The 23,227-nt window shown below is 55.6% G+C and overlaps 2 protein-coding genes across 3 annotated transcripts in view; one reads left to right on the top strand and one right to left on the bottom strand.

The window, feature by feature from the left end:
- The window catches only part of KCNG2 (potassium voltage-gated channel modifier subfamily G member 2), a 52,338-nt gene extending 48,999 nt beyond the window's left edge, over positions 1-3,339 (top strand). Inside the window, exon 3 of the mRNA XM_055559361.1 lies at positions 2,248-3,339. Coding sequence (XP_055415336.1) covers positions 2,248-3,060 — 813 coding nt within the window. The 3' untranslated portion in view covers positions 3,061-3,339. The remainder of the gene's footprint in view (positions 1-2,247) is intronic.
- Positions 3,340-6,337: 2,998 nt separating this feature from the next.
- SLC66A2 (solute carrier family 66 member 2) overlaps positions 6,338-23,227 on the bottom strand; it is a 41,310-nt gene continuing 24,420 nt past the window's right edge. For both annotated transcript variants that reach the window (XM_055559690.1, XM_055559691.1), the window contains 2 exons: positions 19,984-20,200; positions 6,338-7,466 (listed from right to left, as the gene is read on the bottom strand). In XM_055559690.1, coding sequence (XP_055415665.1) covers positions 7,259-7,466; positions 19,984-20,200 — 425 coding nt within the window. In that variant the 3' untranslated portion in view covers positions 6,338-7,258. The remainder of the gene's footprint in view (positions 7,467-19,983; positions 20,201-23,227) is intronic.

The raw sequence follows: 23,227 nt of genomic DNA, 5'->3' as shown, positions 1-23,227 counted from the left end.
CTTAGTTTCATTGAGTTAGACAAGCTGTGGTCCGTGTGATCAGATTGGCTAGTTGTCTGTGATTATGGTTTCAGTCTGTCTGCCCTCTGATGCCCTTTCTCAGCGCCTACCGTCTCACTTGGGTTTCTCTTACCTTGGACGTGGGGTATCTCTTCATGGCTGTAGGTGCAGCTGCTGCTCCTTACCTTGGACATGGGGTAGCTCCTCTTGGCCGCTAGTCTTCTAGGGCTGCTGTAACTAAGTATCACTGACCATGTTACTGAACAGAAACCTGTTTTCTCACAATCTCAGAGGCTGAAGTCTGAGATCCTGGTGTTGACAGGTTGCTTTCTCCTGAGACCTCTCCCCTTGGCAAGTGGACGATGGTCTTCTCCTGTATCCTCACGTGGTCCTGCCTCTGCATGTGTGTGTGTCTCCTCACCTCCTCTTCTCAAAAGGATACCAGTCCTGTTGTTGGACCAGGGCCCACACACAACCTCATTGTAGCCTTGTTGTTCAATTGCTAAGTCATGTCTTACTCTTTGCAACTCCATGGACTGCCGCACACCAGGCCAAAATATTGGCACTTTAGCTTCAGCATCAGTCCTTCCAATGAATAATCAGGGTTGATTTCCTTTAGGATTGACTGGTTTGACTGGTTTGATCTCCTTGCTATCCAAGGGTTCTCAAGAGTCTTCTCCAGCATCACAGTTCGAAAGCATCAATTCTTCAGCGCTCAGCCTTCTTTTTGGTCTAACTCTCTCATAGGTACATGACTACTGGAAAAACCATAGCTTTGACTAGACAGACTTTGGTTGGCAAGTTTAATCTGTCTGTTTTATCTTGTTTGCTCCTGATTTTGGTATCACATCTGAGAAGAGGCTGGGACCACTGGTTTTCAGCCTGAAGACCTTCCTTTAGAGTTCTGTAAGGCAGTTCTCAGTGTCTGTTCTTCTAGGCTAGTCTTCATTTCACCTTCATGCTTTGATGACAGTGTTGCTGGATATAGGAGCCTCAGGTAGGCAGGTGTTTTCTGAGTGGTGTGAACACAGTTATCCACAGCTTCCTGCTGAGATGTTAGGTTGTTAATCTCACCTGAGTGACCGCTCAGGTGACCTGTCGCTGTCTCTGCTGTTCCTAAGATTTTCTCCTTATCTGTGGCCTTCAGTATTTTTCCTGTGATGTCTCTTCCCTGGCAGAACTCAGTGAGCCTCCTGGGTGTGTGGGTCATTGCTTTTCAGCAGATCTGGGGGGTTTGCAGCCACTGTTTCTCAAACACTCTCCTCCTCACTCTTCCCCCTCCCGTTGGTACCTGATGCCACAGTGCTGGCCCAACCCATGTGTCCCGGGTCCTCGCTGTTCTCAGCCTGCGTAATCGCCACTGGCAGTCTCCTAGTTCTCTAACCCTTTCTTCTGACAGTTTACATCCACTGCTGAGCTCCTGTAGTGAATTTTCTGTTATTGTATGCTTCAACTTCAAATTTTCCATTTGACTCTTTAAACATTTTTCTTTATTGATATTCTCCATTTGATGCTATGAACCAGCAATCAAATTTTCTTTAGTTTTGTGACCATATTTATAATGGCAGTTTTGAAGCTTTTTGTTAATCTGACATTTGGTCATTCTCATAGGCAGTTTCTGTTGCCTGATTTTTTTTCTTTTTTCTGATGTATGGGTCATACTTGACTGTTTCTTTGCCTGCCCTATGATTTTTTATTGAAAACTGGGCATTTTAGGTGATAAAATATCCAGGAACACTGGATATTGCCCTCCCCACTTCATGTTATTGTTCTCTGCTGTGTGTTTAATGATTGGTTGGATTATTTTAGTGAAGTCTATTTTATTTTCTTTTTGGTATCTCCCTGAGCAGCCTCCTCCATGATCTGGGACTTTTTTTTGGGGGTGGGGGGGGCGGGTCTTGATTCAAATACTAAAGACTCTCTTTTTAAAATGAATTTCCATAGATTTTCTTGAATAAATGTTTCATTTGCTGTTGTCCTTGGAATGGCTTCCAGAGCTTTAAGTGTTTTTTGTTTTTTTTTTTTTCTGTAAATAAATTCCCCTACTTTGCTGGGGAGCTGGTCACCTGAGCTCTGCTCACTCTCTCGCAGGAAGCCCACCTCCTAGTACTTCTTTTTAAAAAAAAACAAAACAGTAATTGTTTTTTTGTCCACAACCCTTGCCCTGCAGTGCAGTCATCTGGAGGAAGGGCAGCCCAGGAGGGATAGGCCTCCGTGCCCTCAACAGGAGTCCCCCTCTCCCTGCAGGGCGAGTGCTCCCCTAAGTGTCGCAACCTGTTCGTGCTGGAGACAGTGTGCGTGGCCTGGTTCTCCTTCGAGTTCCTGCTGCGCTCGCTGCAGGCCGAGAGCAAGTGCGCCTTCCTGCGGACCCCGCTCAACATCATCGACATCCTGGCCATCCTGCCCTTCTACGTGTCTCTGCTCGTGGGCCTCGCGGCCCGGCCCGGCGTGGGAGGCAACAAGCTGCTGGAGCGCGCGGGGCTGGTGCTTCGGCTCCTGCGGGCGCTGCGCGTGCTCTACGTGATGCGCCTGGCGCGCCACTCGCTGGGGCTGCGCTCGCTCGGCCTGACCGTGCGCCGCTGCGCGCGCGAGTTCGGGCTGCTGCTGCTCTTCCTCTGCGTGGCCATGGCCCTCTTTGCGCCGCTCGTGCACCTGGCCGAGCGCGAGCTGGGCGCGCGCCGCGACTTCTCCAGCGTGCCGGCCAGCTACTGGTGGGCCGTCATCTCCATGACCACCGTGGGCTACGGCGACATGGTGCCGCGCAGCCTGCCCGGGCAGGTGGTGGCCCTGAGCAGCATCCTCAGCGGCATCCTGCTCATGGCCTTCCCGGTCACCTCCATCTTCCACACCTTCTCGCGCTCCTACTCGGAGCTCAAGGAGCAGCAGCAGCGCGCCGCCAGCCCCGAGCCCGCCCTGCGCGAGGACAGCACGCGCTCCGCCTCCGCCTCCGCCTCCGCCTCCGCCTCCGCCACGGAGGACTACTGCTCGCAGAGCCCCGACGGCGCCGGCTCGGCCGGGGCCTCAGCGGAGGGGCCGTGGGCACCGGCGGGGCCGACCTGACCTGCGGGGGCAGTCGGGGGCCTGGGGGCGGCACTGCGTCCTCGCCCCGCTCCGCTCGGAGGGGCGGGACGGCTTTGGGCCCCGGCTCCTGTCGTCAGCCTGCATGTTGCTCGACCCGCACACACCGGAGCCTGGCCCGGGCCTGACCCGGCCTGACTCGGGGGTCAAAGCCATCCTGTGCTTGGAGTAAAGAGTTTCACCCTAGGAGCACCACCAGCCTGTTCTGCGCTTTCCTTTCTTGTCTCCAGAGTTTTGACTCCATGGCCAACTAAAAATAAATTCCACAGTCCCAAAAGTTCCAAGCCTGTAGCAAATGCCACAAGGCTGCACTTGTCCTTCAGCCTCACCCTGACCTTGCTCCGCTGGTCACTGTGGGGCTCAGCGGGGTTGGGGGCAGCCTTGGGGAGCTGTGGGGAAAGGGCAGTGCCTGCCTGCTCCTGCCGTCATGTCCCCTGGCGGCCATGCCCGCTCAGAGGGGGGCATTCCCATCGCCTCTGTAGAGACCACATCCCCACCAAGTGACGGTGGCGCTTACAGCCCCAGTTCTTTTGGGGGGGGCGTGTGCCAGCCCTAACCTCTGACCTCCCTTCCCTAGCCCTCACCTGCTCTCCCCTCGGAATGCCCAGCAACGCTGCAGGCCTGCATGTCAGCCGGGGGCCCCACGGCCTCCCGGGGCGCCTGGCCCCCTCCCCGGGCGTGCAGCTGCTGGAAGTTGGTCATGACCGAGCTGCTGCTGCTCTGGGGAGGGGAGGGTCTGTGCTGATGCAGCTCTTTGGTCACACACCTGCTCCTCTGGAGGAAACGACTTCCTCCTGGGCACGGGGGCTCACCGACCATCCCTCCAAGGGTTCGGTCAGTTGTGGGACACCCCCTCTTCGCTGCGGTGGCTCTGAGGGTCCCCAGGAGCCCTGCAGAACCGAAGCCACCGTGGGTCACAGGATGGGTGCTGTGGGCCGCCCTGCGGAGAACCGTGTGGGGACAGGGGCACGCTGTTCCCCTGCACCCGGGCGAGCCGCCCGCCCTGGCTTTCCTGCTCCTCCCCGCATCCCCGCCGCGACCCTCCCACACGGCCCCTCGGGCTGGGGGCCGGTGGGCCTATGCTGGCCGTGGCCTCCGTTGCCCACCTAGGCTGGGGACAGGAACGGGTCGGGTCCCTGCCAGCCTGTGGCCCCACACCCACCCAGGAAGCCCACACCGAGACGCTCCTTGGGACAGTCTCCGTGAGTCCTGCAAGACACAGTGCACCACGGCTGCTTCCTGCCAGAGCTCTCTGGTTCATCCGAACGCATCTGTACACGTTTAAAGGGAGTGGTCTGTGTCGGTGACGTTCCAGCCCCCTACCCTCAGGCTGCTCCTGCACATGCTGTAACCTCCCTGGGCCCCGACTGGCCCCCCACCGCCCCAGCTGACCCCTGGGGGCTTGGGGATCCACTCAGATCCACAGGGTCACTCCAGGGCTGAACGTGCTCCACCGTCAGTGATGCGGGTCTGAAACCCCCATATCTGCTGCCAAAATAGGCCCAACTCTGGTGCCTCTTATTTCAGAGGAAAATGCCCACTGCCCCCCTCCCGCCCCCCCCCGTTTCCTCCCAGCCAGCTAGAATCCAGGACGGGCAGTGAGCAGCGCGCGGGCTGTGGGCGGGCGGGCAGCTCTCTGAGCTGTTCGCCTGCTCTCACTCTGAGTGGACGTGGCCACTCACCCAGGAGCCTGGGCAGCAGCACGGTCCTGTTCCCATTTCCAAAGTGTCCCCCTTGTTGAGAAGAAGGGCTATGAAAGTGACCCTCATATATTTTTCTCACTGGGAGCCCCAAGTGGAGTTACTATTAAAAATACCTGCCTTGCCCTAGTGGACGGCTTGTCCAGGGCCCGGACACAGAGCCCTCTTGGCCAGTGTGGCACCAGGCCTGGGAAGCCGCCTACTCTGCTCAGTTTCGGAAGGACAGCTCCTCAGAGGAACACGGGAGCTGCTTCCAAGCTGGTTCTCTGCTCATCAGTCAAATCACAGAGGAGGCTACAGGTAAGTTCTCAGGAACAAAGATGGGTTTCCCAAAAAGGCACCCCATATGTTTTCTTTTTTGCCTTTTTTTTAAGTATTTAAACTTTTACTGAATAATTTTAAATAAAATAGTTATTCTGAATTAACACATTATCAGATGGAAAATAAACATCCATGCCAGAGCAGCACCCCTGCCCTGCACCACTCAGTACGGGGAATCCGGGGTCCACACTGAGGCCCTGTGCTGCCCGGGGTGGCCGTGTCGACTGTCACCAGCTCGGGTCAGCTCCAGTGGCCGACCTCACCCTCCAGGGCTGGAGTGACCATCGAAAAAACTTAATTCCCTTTCATGTATCTTGACTTGGTGGATTTTTTTGGCCTTGCCCCCATTGTAAATGCTCTAAAACAAGCTGCTTAGTAGAAACAGCTTCAAACTTGACTTTCTATACAGAACTGTGCGTTTTCCTTGAAATACCTCTTCTGGCCTTTATAGGAGACACTCCCCAACCTCTTGAGACATTCTGTTCTCAAGGGAACTGTGTGAACTGGTGGAGACCAGGGGGGTGCCTCCTTCAGCCTGGTCCCGCTGGCACAGGGCGGTCACTGTCCGAGGGACCTGAGGGGCAACCCTGGTGTCACAGGCCAGCGCTCTCCCCAGGGACCTGAGGGGCGACCCCGGTGTCACAGACAGCGCTGTCCCCCAGGGACCCAAGGGGCAACCCCAGTGTCAGGCCAGCGCTGTCCCCCAGGGACCCAAGGGGCAACCCCGGTGTCAGGCCAGCGCTGTCCCCCAGGGCGGGGCGCTGGCCCAGCACTTCCCTGGGATCCCCTGAGGTGAAGGACAGACGGGCCCTTGAATTTGCCCTGGGCCGTGCTCCGACTCCACTCACGAGGCCACACTGGATCCGCAGCAGTTTATTGAGTTAAAGTCACCCTGACAGGACCGCGGGGCTCCCACAAGGGGCACGCAGGGCACTGCTGCACCCAGCGACAAACATCTCCCTTCATTTTAAAAAATAAACATTTTCAGAGCAGGCCAGAGAGCTGCACGGGATCCTCAAACATTCAGGAGCTTTTGAGGAAAAGTCAGGAGGAGGAGACGGCTTCGCACGCCTTCCACTGACCACACGAACGCGAGTACTCTGGCAGCGGCCTGGGGAACGTGGACGCCACAGGCCCTCCACCCAGCAGGAGGGGAAGTGCCTGCGGGAAGCCTGCAGAAGCGTCTAGAACACTCTCCTCAGAGGCTGAGATGCCCGTGTAGACTGAAGAGGGCCAACGTCAGACACAGCGGACGCGGAGGGCCGCGCAGAAGGTGGGCAGCAGCGGGGCCTCTGCACAGCGTTGGGAAGCCTGCCCCGCCGCCCCCTGCCCTGACCCGCAGGTGCCTCCAGGCCTGGAAGACGGATGCCTCGGGCTGTGTCTGCAAGGGCACAATTCCCAGAGGGAAGGGATGCCTGGGGCAACCCAGCCCCAGACCCGGGCCCCCACCCGTCCCGGGTGCCCCCTGGGCGCACCAGCACCCAGGCCCCCTCCCAACATCCCGGCCACACCCCGTCACCACAGCCTGGCCGGACGCGATTGAGTCCACAGCAGCCTCACCAGGAGGGCCTGGTGGAGCGCTGAGGCCACCAGGGTGCCAACCCAGAGTGAGGAAGCCGGAGCCCTGTGTCCCACGTGGCCCAGCCTGACCCTGCGGTGCGTCACCCTGGCCGGCCTGAGACCGCCGGCCCCTCGGGCAGGGACCCAGGCTCCCTGGTGCTGTTTCTCACTCCTGCCCCGTCTCACCCATCCTGAGACCCACTGGCCTGGCTGCAGGCCCCCCCACCCACCACATCAGGGCCCTGGAGCCCGAGACATGGAGGTTCCTGGAGGTCCCGGGTCCCGCAGGGCGCAGGACTGCACCCTGGGGCTGTGAGCTTGCCCCAGGTTCCCCAGTGGTATCCTGAGCTGAAGTGGAAGACAGGCCTGCTTTCCGTCAGCTTGAGAGTGCGGCAGCCCCGCCTGGGGAGACTTGCTCACGGGAGTCCTGGGCAGCAGAGCACAGCGTTGGCCCCTGGGCCCCACCATGCCCAAGAGCCAGAGGCTGGGCGAGTCCCCCATTGCCAGGTCCGTCTTGGGGCTGTGGTGCCCACTGCCCCCGTGGGGCACAGGTGGCCAGGCCGGAAGCCCTGGTCCCGTGTCCTCATCCTCTGGCCGCCTCAGAGGGCCTTGGCGCTGTCAGGGTGGGCTGTGTGGGGGGCTGGCTTCAGAGGGTAGTGGGTGAACACGTAGGCCTGCCCCAGGATGGCCAAGTCCACCAGCACCTGCAGCAGCCCGCACACCGAGAACTGCAGGGGCGCCCCGTTCAGCAGGAAGTAGGCCGTCTTGAAGGTGTCGCCACTCGTCCACATGAGGACCATCTTGATGCTGCAGAGACATAGAAGCAGTCAGGGGTCACAGACCGGGGTCAGGGATCACAGATCAGGGTCAGGGGATTTAACCCAGGGGTCAGTCAGCGGACATGCCAGACTCCGGCCCACCCTCCTGTCCTGGCTGTGAAGCCACCACATGCATGGCCGCAGGGATAGGAAGGCCCTTAGGGCCCTTGGGCCCTAAGCCTCAGGTCTGTGGGGCAGAGAAGGGCGCCGCAGGGCCAAGCCCACGTGGGCTCACAAATGTCCCGTCCTGGCTGCAGGCACAGCAGGTGTGTGGCCCTCAGGTGACATGCTATGGCCTCAGGCAGGAGAGGCCCATCACACCGTGCCCCACAAGTCAAGCTCGCAGCACAAGAACTGGCCTGGGCAGCAGCCCTCTGCCCCCCACATCTGCACCCAGGGCACTGAGCAGGAAACCAGGGGCCTCTCTTGGGAACTCCAGGCTCAGCCAGGCTCGCTCTAAAGACAGCCCTTCCAGTCATCGATGTCATGCCCAGAGTCTCAGACCAGTCCTCGGAGCAGAGAGGGGTCCCGCGTCACAGACCGCTCACGTCTGCACACACCTCTCCACGTCTAACGCCTGGCTGGCCAGGTAACACGCACCAGCACATTGTTTTCCTGCATAAAATGTTTAAATCAGACCCATTTCCACAGCAGGTGAACCTTATGTGGCTGATTAAGCCAGGCCACAGTTTGTGGGGGCAGCTGCCTGTCGGCTGGGAGGACCCCAGGGACAGCATGAAAGTCTGAGCCGTCTGTGCCGAGGGCGGGGCAGGCACTCCGTGCTCCTGAGGTGGCCCCATCCACCTGGGGCTGGGAGGCCTCTGACCCCAGGCCAGTTCTCACCAGTAAAGCCAGGCAAGGGGCCGTGACCCATGTCCAGGGCAGTGATCCCCACATCCCCAGCTCTGTCCACTGGAGCATCAGACGGACCACACAGAAGCAGGGCAGGAAGTGGACAGTTCCCCCGACCTGCGACCTGCACTCTCGAAAGCTGGAGCTTCCAGGACCCTTACTCAGGAGAATGGTTCAGGCTCCTAGCCCGGCCCCCATCCACCCTGCGGCCCGGCGTCTGCGTCCAAACAGCCCTGCGACTCTTGCTGGCTTATCGTTTGGGCTCGCACAGAGTTTAAAGACTTTGGTTCTTAGTTAGCTGATATAACTCTGCATTCAAACAGCAGGATCACTATACATCATCAGTCCTTTTTCTCTGGCTGCTTTCGCCATTTGACTTTGGTTTCACAGTCTGTGACAGAATGCACATTTGGGACTTGCTGAGTATCTTAGAGTCTGTACATGGATCTTGCACCAAATTTGGGAAGTTTTCAGACATCGTTTCTTTAATTCTTCTGCACCACTCTCGCCTCTCCTGGGTCTCAGGTGACACAAACATTAGACATTTGCTGCTGTCCCTGAGTCTGTTCTTTTTTTCCCCCCCATTTTTTTTTTTCCTGTTCAAAATGGATGATTTGTATCAATCTTCAAGTTCATTGATTTGTCCTCTGTCATCTCCATTCTACTAATGAACTAATGAAGTATGTTTTCTGTTCAGCTACTATATTTTTCAATTTAAAAATTTCTAGTTGTTTCTCTCATAGCTTTTATTTCTCCCCTGTGATGGTCTATCTTTGCATTGCTTTCAGGAGTATCTGCTATTGTTCCTTAGAGAATAGTTACACCAGTGCCTTTAAAATCTGGTAATTCCAGTCTCTGTGTCGATCCTTTGTTGTCTGTTGTCTTTTCTTTTGAGAGTTGTTGAGATTTTCCTAGTCTTCATGGTGAGTAATTTTGGTTTACGTCCTGGAGATTTTTAACACTACGTAAGGAGATTCTGTCTTGCTGCAATCCTGTGGAGAATGTTTTTGTTTTTTTTTTGTTCCAGCAGGAAACTGACATGGTTAAGTTCAAGCTGCAAGTTGTGGCTGGTATTTGGGGACTATGGCTGAACTCAGTTCAGTTTTCAAAACCACTCAGATCTGCACAGCATGGCCAGCAGTCAGTGGCCAGGATGGGACTTGGGTGGCGGTCTGTCCCAAAGGTCCCGGGGGAACCCCTTTCCACGCCCTAGACAGAAAGCTTTCTGCCCTGTGCACCTTTCTGGGCTTGGGGCTGCACAGGAGTCCAGAATGACAGATGTGGGGAAACAAGACGCGTCCTGTCGTCCATGCAATATGTCCTCCCACAGTCCACCCGCTCCTGTGCCCAGGGCTGCTCCATCCATCCAGTCCTGTCTGTAGGTACACCCAAGGCAGACATGGGCCCGGCATGAAAAGACCTGAGACTGGTAGTCTGGGGAGCATCCATCCTGAGTGTACTGGCCTCTGCTGACTGGTCCCTGTGGATGAGACCTACTGGGCCCTGGCCAGAGGCTGAGGACCGGGAGGGAGGGTATCTTGTTGCTGTCCTCTCTTCTATGTGGCATCTTCCCTCACAAACTTGTGCCCCTCTCTCCATCTGAATTCTGTCCTGTTCTGGAGAACCAACTCAGAATTTGAGAGTGAAGTAGTAGTGTGCCAGGTGACTCTACATCATGGACACGGAGTGGATGGGACCACCCACAGCAGTGTTTGGAAGGAACAGCAGGTGGGGGCACAGGGGCTGCCTGGCAGCGGCTGGGATCAACCTGCACACATCGAACCCTGGGGGGAGCGCAGAGGTAGGGGGATGAATACAACGTGGTGGGTGAACGCACCAGAGTGACCGCTGGGATGAGACCACGTCCACAGCCGCAGCGGGAGCATCAAGTACAGGGGACTGGGCACTGGTGTGGCCGGGTGGCCCCAGGAGGCTGTGGGCATCGCAGCAGACCAGAGCTGCAGAGATGCCGGCCTGCCAATGAGGCTGCTCCCAGCTCTCCAGCTCAGAGCACTTCCATTTCAAAGGAAACCCACCCCCACAGAGCAAGCATTTCCAGGAAAAGCTCTGACAAGCAACCACAATTTCTGCAAACAGCTGTGAAGATGGGAAGAGAACTAATGTCATAAATGAGTCTAGTTCCATTCTATGGAATTAAGAGCTAAGGCACGGTCTCCCCCAGAGACACCAGAACGTAACAGGAGACCCAGGGACCCTCCCTCCAAAAACAGACACCACATGGTGGCCTGTGCAGTGCCCCTTTTAGAGAGGAGATGCTGAGGCACAGAGAGGTTGGGTGACTCACCCAAGGACACACGCAAATGCCTCGCAGGGCAGGAAGAGCTGCAGAGCGGTGGCAGAAGGTACAGCTGAGCCCGTCTCAGCTGGTGTACCTCTGGGCCTGAAGGCACAGGTGCACCTTCATCCCAGCAAGTGGAGACGTGCGGTCAGTGCCGAGAGCTGGGCTCTGCCTGACACACACACACATATTTAGCTGCCCAGATGCCTCTCCTGGCCTTGGCCCTCAGTTGGCTCTCGCCCCAGAAGCAGGAATCCGACAGCCTTCCGAGGCCCCACGACCAGCCCCACGTGTTGAGGGCTCAGAGCAAATGTTTAATCAAACTGTTCCTGCCAGTCTAAGCGCCACCCTGAGACGCGGGAGCCCATGTGCCAGGTGTGGACACTCTTGACACACAAGCTCATGTTCCAAACCCCCTGGTCACCCTGGACCCTGCACCCTGTGGGCATGTGCACAAGCCCAGACCCCATCTCCCCCACGGGATCAGGTCACCTGTTACCCTCAACAGCTATCAGGTGGGCGAGCCCTGAGGCCCAGCTACCACCATCCAGCAGGCCAGGGATGTCCTCGTGTGTACCAAGGCTGGAGCATGCCTGCTGCACATGGCGGGGTCTCTAGGAAGACCCCTCCTCGACTGAGGGCTGCCAGCCCAGGGTTCAGACAGCTCAGGGCACGGAGAAGCTGTGGGAGCTGGTCTGGGCAGGCGGGGACTGTCCCCAGGCTGCATTCTTCAGCTGGGGGTGGGCAGGGTGGGTGGCCTGGGAGCTGATTCCTTTCTCTAGGTTCCTCCTCACCCTGGCCCCAACTCCAGCTGCTGCGTCCTGTGCCTGATCCTCCCCATGAGTTTAATCCAGGCTCCCGTTACTTCATTCTTGGGGCCAGCATTTTTCCTCCCAAACCGAGCAGCCCGACGACTATTCCTAAAATACTTCTCACCTCACCCTTGCCCCATCCAGCCATGCAGAATGCCTCTCCCCAGCAAGCGCCCACACAGCAGGAGCCTCACCCCTGCACCGGCCTCACTGAGCCCACACGCGTCCCTGTCGCTCCTCACTCCCACCTCCGAGCCCGCGCCCACACCTCCCCTCCTTCCCGCCCATCCAAAGCTCTCCCAAAATTCAAAACCTACCCAGAACACAGGAGTAGGTCTTTGTAACCATGGGTCACAAGATTTCTTGGGTGTGACACCAAAAGCATAGCAATTTTCTTTAAAAAAAAAAAAGATACACGTCACCAAAATTCAAATCTTTTGTGCTGCAGTGTGAAAAGACGGCCTGCAACGGAGATGTATGCAAACCAATAAGAATATTTAAAGATCTCTACAAGTCAATAAGAAAAGACAAGAAATCAAATTTTTACATGGGCAAAAATCTGAACAGACATTTCTCTAAAGAAGATACACAAACAGCCAATAATCACAGGAAAAGGTGTTTGATGTCATCAGTCATCAGGAAAATGCAAATCAAAGCCACAGGAGACCCGACTTCACACCCACACGACGACTATGAGAAGGTAACAAGTGCTGGTGAGGCTGTGCAAAGGCCAGAATCCCGCACCTCCAGCGGGAACGTAAAATGGTGCGGCCGTGACTCACCAGCTCCACTCCTAAGTGTGTCCAAGACAGAGGAACACACGTCCGCACAGAAGCTGGCACACAGCGCTGCTGTTCACAGCAGCACCGCTCACGGCCGCCGAGAAGATGCCAAACCGCCCAGACGCCCACCAACTGAAGAGGAGGCCAGCGGAGCTTGACCTGTGAGCAGTGACTGTCACTCAGGAAGGATGGCCGCTGGCCGCTCACTCTGCCTGGCCTTGGGAGCATGACGGAGAGTGAAAGCAGCAGAGAGGACCACGTGCCGTGTCATTCCAGTTCTCTAACGCGTCCAGAACAGACAGAGCCGTGGAGACAGAAAGCAGATCAGTGGTTCTGAGGCCTGGCCGAGGCGGGGGCAGTGGAGAGTGATCACCAGCGGGCACGAGACTGCTTTTCAGGTGACGAAACGTCCTAAAATTAGACTGGTGATGGCTGCACAGCTCCGTGAATGCACTGAAATCCACTGCATGGCGTACTTTAAATGGGTGATGGTGTGACAAGTTACCGCTCCATGAAGTTATCTTTGTAACTTCCAGGGCTTTGGTTGGACTCTAATTCCAGCCCTCCTTGTCTCCTGACCGGCCCCTGGGTGTGCAAGTGTGGTGTGTGCTGTGGTGGAGGTGTGCCTGCGTGTGCGTGTGCACACCCACAAGTGCACTCTAATGGGCATTGTGCACGGCACCTCCACTCACGATGGCAGGCTCACCACAGGTCAAGGATGACACAGAGGACGATGGGTGGGGGGCTGAGAGTGACGCACATGTGGCCCCGGGGAGACGCCGCCCTGATTCCCAAGCAGCTGAAGCCCCAGGCTCAAGAGCAGGTCTGGAGCTGGACCGGGTGAGCACTTCCCAGATGCTAGACGCTGCTGTCAAAGCCAGGAGTGTCCCAGCTGGGACAAGCCAGCAGCCGGCCAGAACTGCTGTGCCCAGAAGCGTCCCCGCCTCACAATACCACACACATGACCTCCTCCTAGGGCCCCCACAGCCAGGGCCGGCATTGTCGCTGAACACCCCTCCATCCGCCGGCCTCCCACCTGCCCCTCCCTCTCCTCGGTCACAACTGGATCCACCACTGGTTTTCCCCACGTTGGCCCCCTTCACCTGCCCCCAGGCTCTCCAGTAATTACTTGTTGGGGAACATCTTCTAATGCAGCAAAACGCAAAGGAAGGAGGAGGGAACTTGGCTCACAAGTTGCCTTTCAGGGCCGCAGTGCTAATTAGTGATCTTATTTCAAAGCTGCGTGATTTTCTATTACCGGTTCAGAAGCACCATTCCAACAATCGCTTAACATTCTGTAAAGGGAAATCATTCAAGAGTACCTCCTGCATTTCCTCCAAGGCAGAGGCAGCAAAAGCATGCATGTGAGTGTGTGTGTATGAATATGTGTGCACATGTGTGAATGTGTGCATGTGTCTGTGTGCATGAGTGTGTGTGCACACCTGTGTGTGTGGGCGCACACCCTCTGAGCAGGTCCCCTGGGAGATGGGTGAAGCTGGTCTTTGAGCAGGACCTCACAGCCCCTCCTGCCTCGCACCTCCTGATGGTCTGAGGCCGAGTGTCCTGCAGCAGATCTGAGCTGGTCTTGACCACAGGGCTTCGAGAGTCCCGAGTCCCAGCAGGTCCAGGGCTGCTCCATCTTGGGGGTGAAACAGAAACCTCCCTGGGGGACACCTGAGGATGCTCAGGTCAGCCCACGTGGTGCAGCTGCTGGGCAGTGGGGACGGAGGCCAGGGGCAGCCCTGAGCCCGAGTCCTGAGTCCAGGCGTGGACACTGGAGAGGGCGGGAGGGCTCTAGTCCTGACTCTGGATGGGAGGAGCCAACCTCAGGGGGCTCCTGTGTCCTCGCCAGTGGGGCTGTCCACCGGCCAGGGTGTCATGGGCTGGGGCAGGTTCTGGTTTCAGGCTGAACTGGGCCACCACATGCATACCCGGCACGCCACCTTCTCTCCTCCAGGCTGGGGTGTGGACAGGCGAGGGGCACTTCCCTCACGACCCCACCCTCCTCGCTTCCACCTGGGAGCCAGCCATCTGCCTTCCGGGAATCCGGCTGCAACGTGTCGGGCTGGACACTCAGGGCACCCCGGCCGCCACGGCTCAGGCTCCCTGAACCCACAGGCAGAGGGCGCTGGCCCCGGGGGCACAGGGACGCCTGGAGTCTCCTTCTCAGGATCATGGAGTCGGACTCACTGACCTTTGACAGCCAGGCCATTCTGGGTGCTGGGGACACTGCAAGGAAAGAAGGCCCCTGCCCTGGGGACAGTGCGACAACCAGACTGACGGACTTTATCAGGGACAGAGCAGAGACCGGGCTGGGGCCGAGGGAAGACCCCTGAGAGGACATGCAGAGCCCAGGTGCCCGTGAGCTGGGCTGAGAGAAGGAGACGCTGGGGCGGCCTGTTTACACAGCGGATTCAGATTTAATCCACTGTCGCGTGAACATCCCTTCATCTTAGAGGTTCTCTTACACAGACTTGTGTGAAGAAGAACTAATTTTACAGGAAACAAAACTGCATGAGGCTCCACGCCTGCACTTTCTCTCCAAGCACTTAGCTTGCTCACTCACTAAGAAAGAGCGTTGTTGTTCAGTTGTCATTTCTGACTCTCTTGCGACCCTGTGGACTGTAGCCCGCCAGGCTTCTCTGTCCCCGGGTGCTGGGCCTTTAAAAGCACACAGAGCAAGGTCACCCTGCACAGACCCCAGCTCAATGCCCAGGAGCAAGGAGCACAGCCCTGCCCTGAGCCCGGGGCCCCGTCGCCACCCATCACTGGCACAGCCCTGCGTTGCCTGCACCATCAGCTGGCAGGGGACGCGGGCAGCAGCGCAGGATGGCCCCAGGACCGGCCCTGCAGACCCCCCAGAGCCCGGCTGTCCTGGGCTCGCAGAACCATCCATCCTCATCACACTGCCCCAGAGCCTGCTCTCGGGCCGGCAGCTGCCTGTTATCAGGTCAGTCTCCTTAACGAGGACGAGTGCAGTCTGGAGAGGACCCTGCATATGCAGCCAACTGGAGCAGCGACGCCGGCCTCCTCCGCGGGCTCAGGGCCTGCTCAGGATCCGCTGGCTGACGGCTGGGCCTCTATCCCACGCGGGGCTGGCGCTGCAGCACCTCCGGGCCTTCTCCTACCCGCTCAGCCGGAGTGCGGGCTCCTGCTGCCTGCCGCCCGGGGAAACTCCTCTGCCTCTGCGCCCTCACACCCGCACCCCGACCCCTCACCCCATCACCCTGACCCCTCATCCCAGCACCCCGATCCCTCACCCCATCACCCCAACCCCTCACACCAGCGCCCCAACCCCTCACCCCACCAACCCGACCCATTACACCCACACCGACCCCTCACACCTGCATCCTGACATCTCACCCCAGCACCCTGACACCTCATCCCAGCACCCCGACCCCTCACACCCCAGCACCCCGATCCCTCACACCCACACCCCAACCCCTCATATCCCACACCCTGACCCCTCACCCCAGCACCCCAACCCCTCACACCAGAACCCCGACCCCTCACCCTAGCACCCCGACCCTTCACACCCCTCACACTGACCCCTTACACCCCACACCCCAACCCCTCACAACCACACACCCTGACCCCTCACAACAGCACCCTGAGCCCTCACCCCACCAACCTGACCCATTACACCCACACGGAGCCCTCACACCTGCACCCGACCCCTCACACCGCTCACGCTGACCCCTCACCCCAGCACCCTGACCCCTCATACCCCTCACACTGACCCCTCACCCCAGCACCCAAACCCCTCATCCCAGCACCCCGATCCCTCACCCCAGCACCCCAACCCCTCACACCAGCACCCCGACCCCTCACCCCACCAACCCAACCCATTACACCCACACTGACCCCTCACACCTGCATCCTGACCCCTCACCCCAGCACCCCAACCCCCTCACACCAGCACCCCGACCCCTCACACCAGCACCCCAACCCCCTCACACCAGCACCCTGACCCCTCACACCAGCACCCCTCCCCTCACACCAGCACCCTGACCCCTTCACACCAGCACCCTGACCCCTCACACCAGCACCCCTCCCCTCACACCAGCACCCCAACCCCCTCACACCAGCACCCTGACCCCTCACACCAGCACCCCTCCCCTCACACCAGCACCCTCAGGAGGTAGGTGGGCGGAGTCAGGTGAGCGGGCACCAGGGGAGAGGGGCTTGCGGTCACAGAGCACAAGACCACACGCATCCCTCACGTCCTAAAGTCAAGACCTCCTCAGACAGCACTGCCCGCCCCCACACAGCTCCCCAGGCTCCCCTCCAAGTGCCAGGAACTTCTGCTTGTCCTGTCACTCCCGTGGTCACCCCCCACCCCACTGAGGCCAGAAGTGGGATGGCCACGCCTGCGGCTGCACTTCTGCAGAGCAGCCCAAACCTCTGCGGTCTGGCCAGGCATCTTTCCAACATCACCTCAGGTGGATGAGTCACTGCAGCCCCACCAGGGACGTGGAACCCACCAGGGATGTGGTACCCACTGGGGCCTTCTGCAACTTTCGCCACTGTGTACAAATTCTCTAAGAATGAGCTCAATTGGCTAGGTACCCACAGTGGTAAATTTTCCATGTTCATAAATGCATCCCCAAGAGTTCTCCTATTTCCCGAAAGTGACTTAGAGAATCAACCATTTTAATCCTTCATTAGTTCATTCAACAAATATTTACTGAACTGCTGTAATTTTCCAAACACTGGGTCAGATGTTGAGGAAAAAAATGAATGGGATGCAGTCCATGCCCTCAAGGTCATCAGTCAAGTGGATGAGCTGGCAAGTTGAAACATAGTTAAGCTGTGGTTTTCCAGTAGTCACGTACAGATGTGAGAGGTGGACCATACAGAAGACTGAGTGCCAAAGAATTGATGCTTTTGAATTGTGGTGTTGGAGGAGACTCTTGAGAGTCCCTTGGACTGCAAGGAGATCCAACCAGTCAATCCTAAAGGAAATCAACCCTGCATATTCACTTAAAGGACTGATGCTGAAGCTGAAGTTCCAATACTTTGGACACCTGATGTGAAGAGCTGACTCATTGGAAAAGACCCTGATTCTGGGAAAGAGTGAAGGCAGGAGGAGAAGGGGACGACAGAGGATGAGATGGTTGGATGGCATCACTGACTCGATGGACATGACTTTGAGCAAGGTCCAGGAGACAATGAAGAGCAGGGAAGCCTGGCGTGCTGCAGTCCATGGGGTCGCAGGGTTGGACCTGACTTAGTGACTAAACAGCAATAGGGAAAAACAATAGAACGACAATGGCTTTCTCATCAGAAAGCCATGGAGACCAGAAGGAAATGGGACATTTTTCAAGGTCTAAAAGAAAAGAACTATCAAACCAGATCCTACATCAGCAGAAACATCCTTCAGATGAAAGGGTATCGAGACATTCTCAGGTGAGGGAAAAGTGAAAAAACCTGCCACCACCTGATACCCTTAAAGGCTGGTTTCAGAAATTTCTCAAAACAAGGTGGAAAAAAACCAAGAAAAGGAATACTGGAGTAGGAAGGAAGACAGAATATCATAAGCAAAAATAAAGGTAAATACAATACACTTTCCTATTCCTCTTCAATTTTGTGCATTATGCTGATTGAAGCAAAAATTATAACATTATCTGATGTTCTAAATATGAATAGAGAAAATATTTAAGAAAATTATAAGTGGAGGGGAACATTTTATGTATATAATATATAATGTATTAAATATATCATCAAGGGAGGTAAAGTTTCTACCCTGCATCCAAAGTGGTAAAATGATGACACAATTATGTGATAAGTTCTATACGCATAATATATTACTTAGACAAGTCACTAAAAAATCTGTACAGAGAGACACTCACTCAAAAGCACTATAGATAAATAACCACTAAATAATAACCCCCCCTTCTGCCCTCCTCCAGCCCCTGGCAACCACCATGGTTCAGTTCAGTTCAGTCACTCAGTCATGTCAGACTCTTTGCAACCCCACAAATTGCGGCACACCAGGCCTCCCTGTCCATCACAAACTCCTGGAGTTCACTCAAACTCACGTCCATTGAGTTGGTGATGCCATCCAGCCATCTCATCCTCTGTCGTCCTCTTTTCCTCCTGCCCCCAATCCCTCCCAGCATCAGAGTCTTTTCCAATGAGTCAACTCTTTGCATGAGGTGGCCAAAGTACTGGAGTTTCAGCTTTAGCATCATTCCTTCCACAGAAATCCCAGGGCTGATCTCCTTCAGAATGGACTGGTTGGATCTCCTTGCAGTCCAAGGGATTCTCAAGAGTCTTCTCCAACACCACAGTTCAAAACCATCAAGTCTTCAGCGCTCAGCTTTCTTCACAGTCCATCTCTCACATCCATACCTGACTACTGGAAAAACCACAGCCTTGACTAGACGGACCTTTGTTGGCAAAGTAATGTCTCTGCTTTTGAATATGCCATCTAGGTTGGTCATAACTTTCCTTCCAAGGAGTAAGTGTCTTTTAATTTCATGGCTGCAGTCACCATCTGCAGTGATTTTGGAGCCCCAAAAAGTAAAGTCTGACACTGTTTCCACTGTTTCCCCATCTATTTCCCATGAAGTGATAGGACCAGATGCCATGATCTTCGTTTTCTGAATGTTGAGCTTTAAGCCAACTTTTTCACTCTCCTCTTTCACTTTCATCAAGAGGCTTTTGAGTTCCTCTTCACTTTCTGCCATAATACCTTCTATGAATTTGATGACTCTAAGCTCATATAGTGGAATCACATAGTATTTGTCCTTTGTGATTGGTTTATTCTACTGAGCATCATGTCCTCAAATTTCCCTACTGGAACCCGTGTCAGAATTTCCTTCCTGTTAAGACTGATTAATTTTCCACTGTATGGATGGACCACGTTTTGCTTATCCATTCAACCACTGATGGACACTTGGGTTGTTGCTCTGTTATGAACATGGGCTTACAATATCTGTTCAAGACCATGCTTTCAATTCTCTTGGTTATACACCCAGAAGCAGAATTGCTGGGTCACATGCAGGAGACATAAGAAACTCCAGTTCAATTCCTGGGTCGGGAAGATCCCCTGGAGGAGGGCATGGCAACCCACTCCAGTATTCTTGCCTTGAGAATCCCATGGACAGAGGAGCCTGGTGGGCTACTGTCCATGGGGTCACAAAGAGTCAGACATGACTGAAACAACTTAGCACATAGTAGTTCTATTTTTAATATTTTGAGGAAATGCTACACTGTTTTCCACAGAAGCTGCACCATTTTGCTTCCCACGAACAGAACACAAGAATTCCAATTTTTGCACATCCTCACCAACTCTTGCTGTTCTTCTGACGGTCACCGTTTGAATGCGTGAGAGGCAGTGTCTCTGCAGTTTTCACTGTATGGGTCTTTCTCCTCCTTGGTTAAGTTAATTCCTAAGCACTTTACACTTTCTGATGTTATTGCAAATAAACTGTTTTTGCTTCATCGGGGAGTGCCTAGACCTGTTCCTGGTAGTGCCAAGTGGAAGGAACTGCTGTGTTATCTCCTGCATTAAAGGGCTTGAACCTTCCGCCTTCTGGAAACATCTGTGGACCCCCACCCCATCCATGGCTCGCGGTGAGCTGCTTCACAGGAGGCTCTTGGCCTCCCCTCACCTGCTGAACACAAACTCACCTGCTTGCACACCAAGAGATCAGGAGACCATTGAGCAAACCGAAACTGCTCATGAACTGGCAGCTTTCCTAGCAGAACTGACCGCCAAGCAGCCATACCTGAACATCTGATTTCTGCCCCTACCTCATGCCCTCCGTGGACTGGTGGCGGTGGTTGCGGTAGAGCTGCGGCACACCCAACATAGCCTCGGTCAGCACGGCCAGGAAGCCCAGGGTCTCCACAAAGAGGGCCGAGTCAATGGACAGGTAGGTGATGTAGCCCGCCAGGCCAGTGAAGGCCAGGACACACTGCACGTAGTCCGCAAAGCTGCTCCAGTGCCAGAAGTGGTGGGGGTCGAAGTCTAGGGCAAAAGAAACAGACGTGAACCGGGGGCGGGGTCAAGGGCGAGGTCAGCGTGAGGAGGACGTGAGTGAGGAGGGTGAGGTCAGCGTGAGGAGGATGCGAGTGAGGAGGGTGAGGTCAGCGTGAAGAGGACGCGAGTGAGGAGGGCGAAGTCAGCGTGAGGAGGATGTGACTGAGAATACTCAGGTACTTGAACAAATATCTGCCCCCAGTCCAGGACGTCGGCACAAGCCTGGACAGGGAACGGTGCCCAGGGAAGAGCCTCGCATCACACATGTCCACCCGCCCTCCAGGGAAGGCCCCAGGACTTCACTGCAGCTCCGGCAGGCTGCGGGGCCCACGTGACCACCTCCCCTCTCTTGCTCCTTCCCTTCAGGCCGTCACTGTCTCCAGTCTGCTGGTCCCCGTCCCACCGAGTCACAGACAGGTTCAGCAAAGCTGTTTTAGCTAAAAACATTCATCCACACAAATGCCAGAAACGGGGCCCGGCGAAGGTCAGAGGTCACCTCGTGGTGCTCAGCGGCACCAGCGCCCTGTCTAGCCCCTCCCCTCAATAAACACAGAGGACAGGACCCCTCCCTGAGTCCACCGTAACAGACACGGAGGGGAACACGGAAACCAAATAATGGGGTTAAGACGGGGGAGGGGGGAGAGGGCGTCTCTGGGAGCGCGAGGTGCCCAGACCTTGGCCGCCACCCGCCAAAGAGCTCAGTTACATGGCTGCCATTTGCCAAGTGTGCAAAAAGATCTATGTTTACACAAAGAAGATACAAAATTGTGTTTTATGTAACTAAACTCATTTGTGACAAAAAACAGCCTCAGATAAATTTAAAGAATTCCTTTTGAAACATATAGTCAGAGGAGCCGTCACCCACTTTCTTCCCCCAGCACGACAGACGGAGCAGCCTCCTCCCATCAGCCTGGCACCCGCGAGGGCCCTGAGCGGGCAAGCCAGGCCACGCAGGAGGAACCTAGTGCTGGCAGAATGCACTGCCCGTGCCAGCTCCCAGGACTCAATGCTCAGGGACCTGCCTCCTCCAAAAGATTAGAGCCAAATAATTCACTTCAAGAGGGGCAACCCCAGTGGCTCAGTGGTAAAGAAGCTGCCTACAATGCAGGAGACTCGGGTTCGATGGGAAGATCCCTTGGAGAAGGGCATGGCAACCCACTCCAGTGTTCTTGCCTGGAGAATCCCATGGACAGAGGAGCCTGGTGGGCTACAGTCCATGGGGTGGCAAAGAGTCAGACACGAATAAACAGGCACACACAATGCAAGAACCTAAGGGACAAGAACATGGATCTTTTTATGGTGACTAATTGTGATGAGCTGCAGTAATGAGCCTAATTCCTGCCGTTCGGGTTTATAGACCTTCAACCATGTGGATCAGACGCCACACTCCAGATGATACTCAGGCACCACAGCTCTCAGATTATCGGCCGACAGTGCCACCAGCGGGGCACCCACGGCTGCAGCTGCGGCGACGGTGTGGCCACCGCAGCCACCAGCGCTGCTGGGACAACCCCAGCAGCAAACCCGACTCCAGCGCGCAACCGCCATTCGCCTTCTGCAGCTGAAGCACAGGCCTGCTGGAGGGCCACACCCAGGAACCAGCTGGCAGCCCAGGGAGAGGGCAGGCGGAGCAGGGGGAGGCAGGAGGGGCCAGGAGGGGACATGGGTGTGGTCCCACAGCATCACCAGGCCCCGCCTCTGAGTGGGGGCAGGGGGCCTAGAAACAGTTATGCAACCTGCCTACAGTTCTACGGTTAGGTGCCAAGGGACCAAATAGACATGGTCTGAATGAATAACTCAAGGGTGTTTTCTCAAAGGGTCCTACTGATTGTAATGAGACATCATCATCAATAAGCATGAATTCCAGTAAAGGAGTAAACCTGCCCAATTCAATACTCGTTTGACAAACAGCACTCAAAGAACAAGATTCAGGAGGCCGGTTTGTGCCTCCAAGGCCAGCATCACTTGGTGACCGCTGCGTGCCCTCCAGGGGTGCAGACAGAACTCCCTGAGGGCAGGAAAGGGAATGAGGCGGCAGGATCAGAGTTGGTCAGGGGGAAAGAGGACAAGTCACAATCGACTCCCACTTTCCGAAGCCTATCCCTGCCGTATCTCAGGCAGAGAAGCGTCTCTTTCAGGAGCTCCACTGAAGACCACTGTTTCTGACGTTCCAGAAAAACATACCAGCACCTGGGAGCATCTGGCCCCTTCCAAGAGGATACATCAGTGAAACATGGGAGGAAGGAGAAAGAACCCTCACATGCATTTTAACAATATTTATCACATATCCAAGACGAGAGGATGGCAAAGTGTGATGAGATCAAGAAAACCAAGAGCCCCACAGATGACCAGCTGCATTTCCCAGAACTAATCTCAAGAAGGCCTAAAGCCCACAAAAATATTCAGTAAACTAAATTCACAATGTCTGACATCTGATCAAAACTGACCATTGGAAATGGTAACTAAGTGGGTGAATATATATGACTTTTTTCTTATCATTTAAATCTTATTAATAGACAAGGCTCCCCTGGTGGTTCAGATGGTAAAGAATCCTCCTGCAATACAGGAGACTTGGGTTGGATCCCTGCATAGAGAAGATCCCCTGCATAGAGAAGGGAATGGCAACCCACTCCAGTATTCTGGCCTGGGAAATCCCACGGACAGAGGAGCCTGGTGGGCTACAGTCCATGGGGTTGCAAAAAGTCGAACATGACTGAGCAACTAGCAGACATACACACACGCACACACACACAAGACCAGGGACTACTTAAACAAAGAAGGACAATGTAGCAGGGGGTTTTAGCACATGTAAGTTAACCATCTAACAACAATTACTCTAAGATGGGCAGGGTATAAACAGACATAGGTGTTTCTGCTAAGATCAGGACCAAATCAATCAAGTTCGCTCTCATCACTTCTAATCAACACTGTGCTAGAGACGCCATCCAGAGCAATCAGGCAAGAAAAGGGGGAAGAGGAAGAAGTAAAACAATCCGTATTCACAGAGGACATGAT

Source organism: Bubalus kerabau, chromosome 21 (genome assembly GCF_029407905.1).
Source record: "Bubalus kerabau isolate K-KA32 ecotype Philippines breed swamp buffalo chromosome 21, PCC_UOA_SB_1v2, whole genome shotgun sequence".
In the NCBI taxonomy this organism is placed as follows: domain Eukaryota; kingdom Metazoa; phylum Chordata; class Mammalia; order Artiodactyla; family Bovidae; genus Bubalus; species Bubalus kerabau.
The sequence above is the reverse complement of the archived record's forward strand: the minus strand, read 5'-3'. Positions and strand labels throughout refer to the sequence as shown.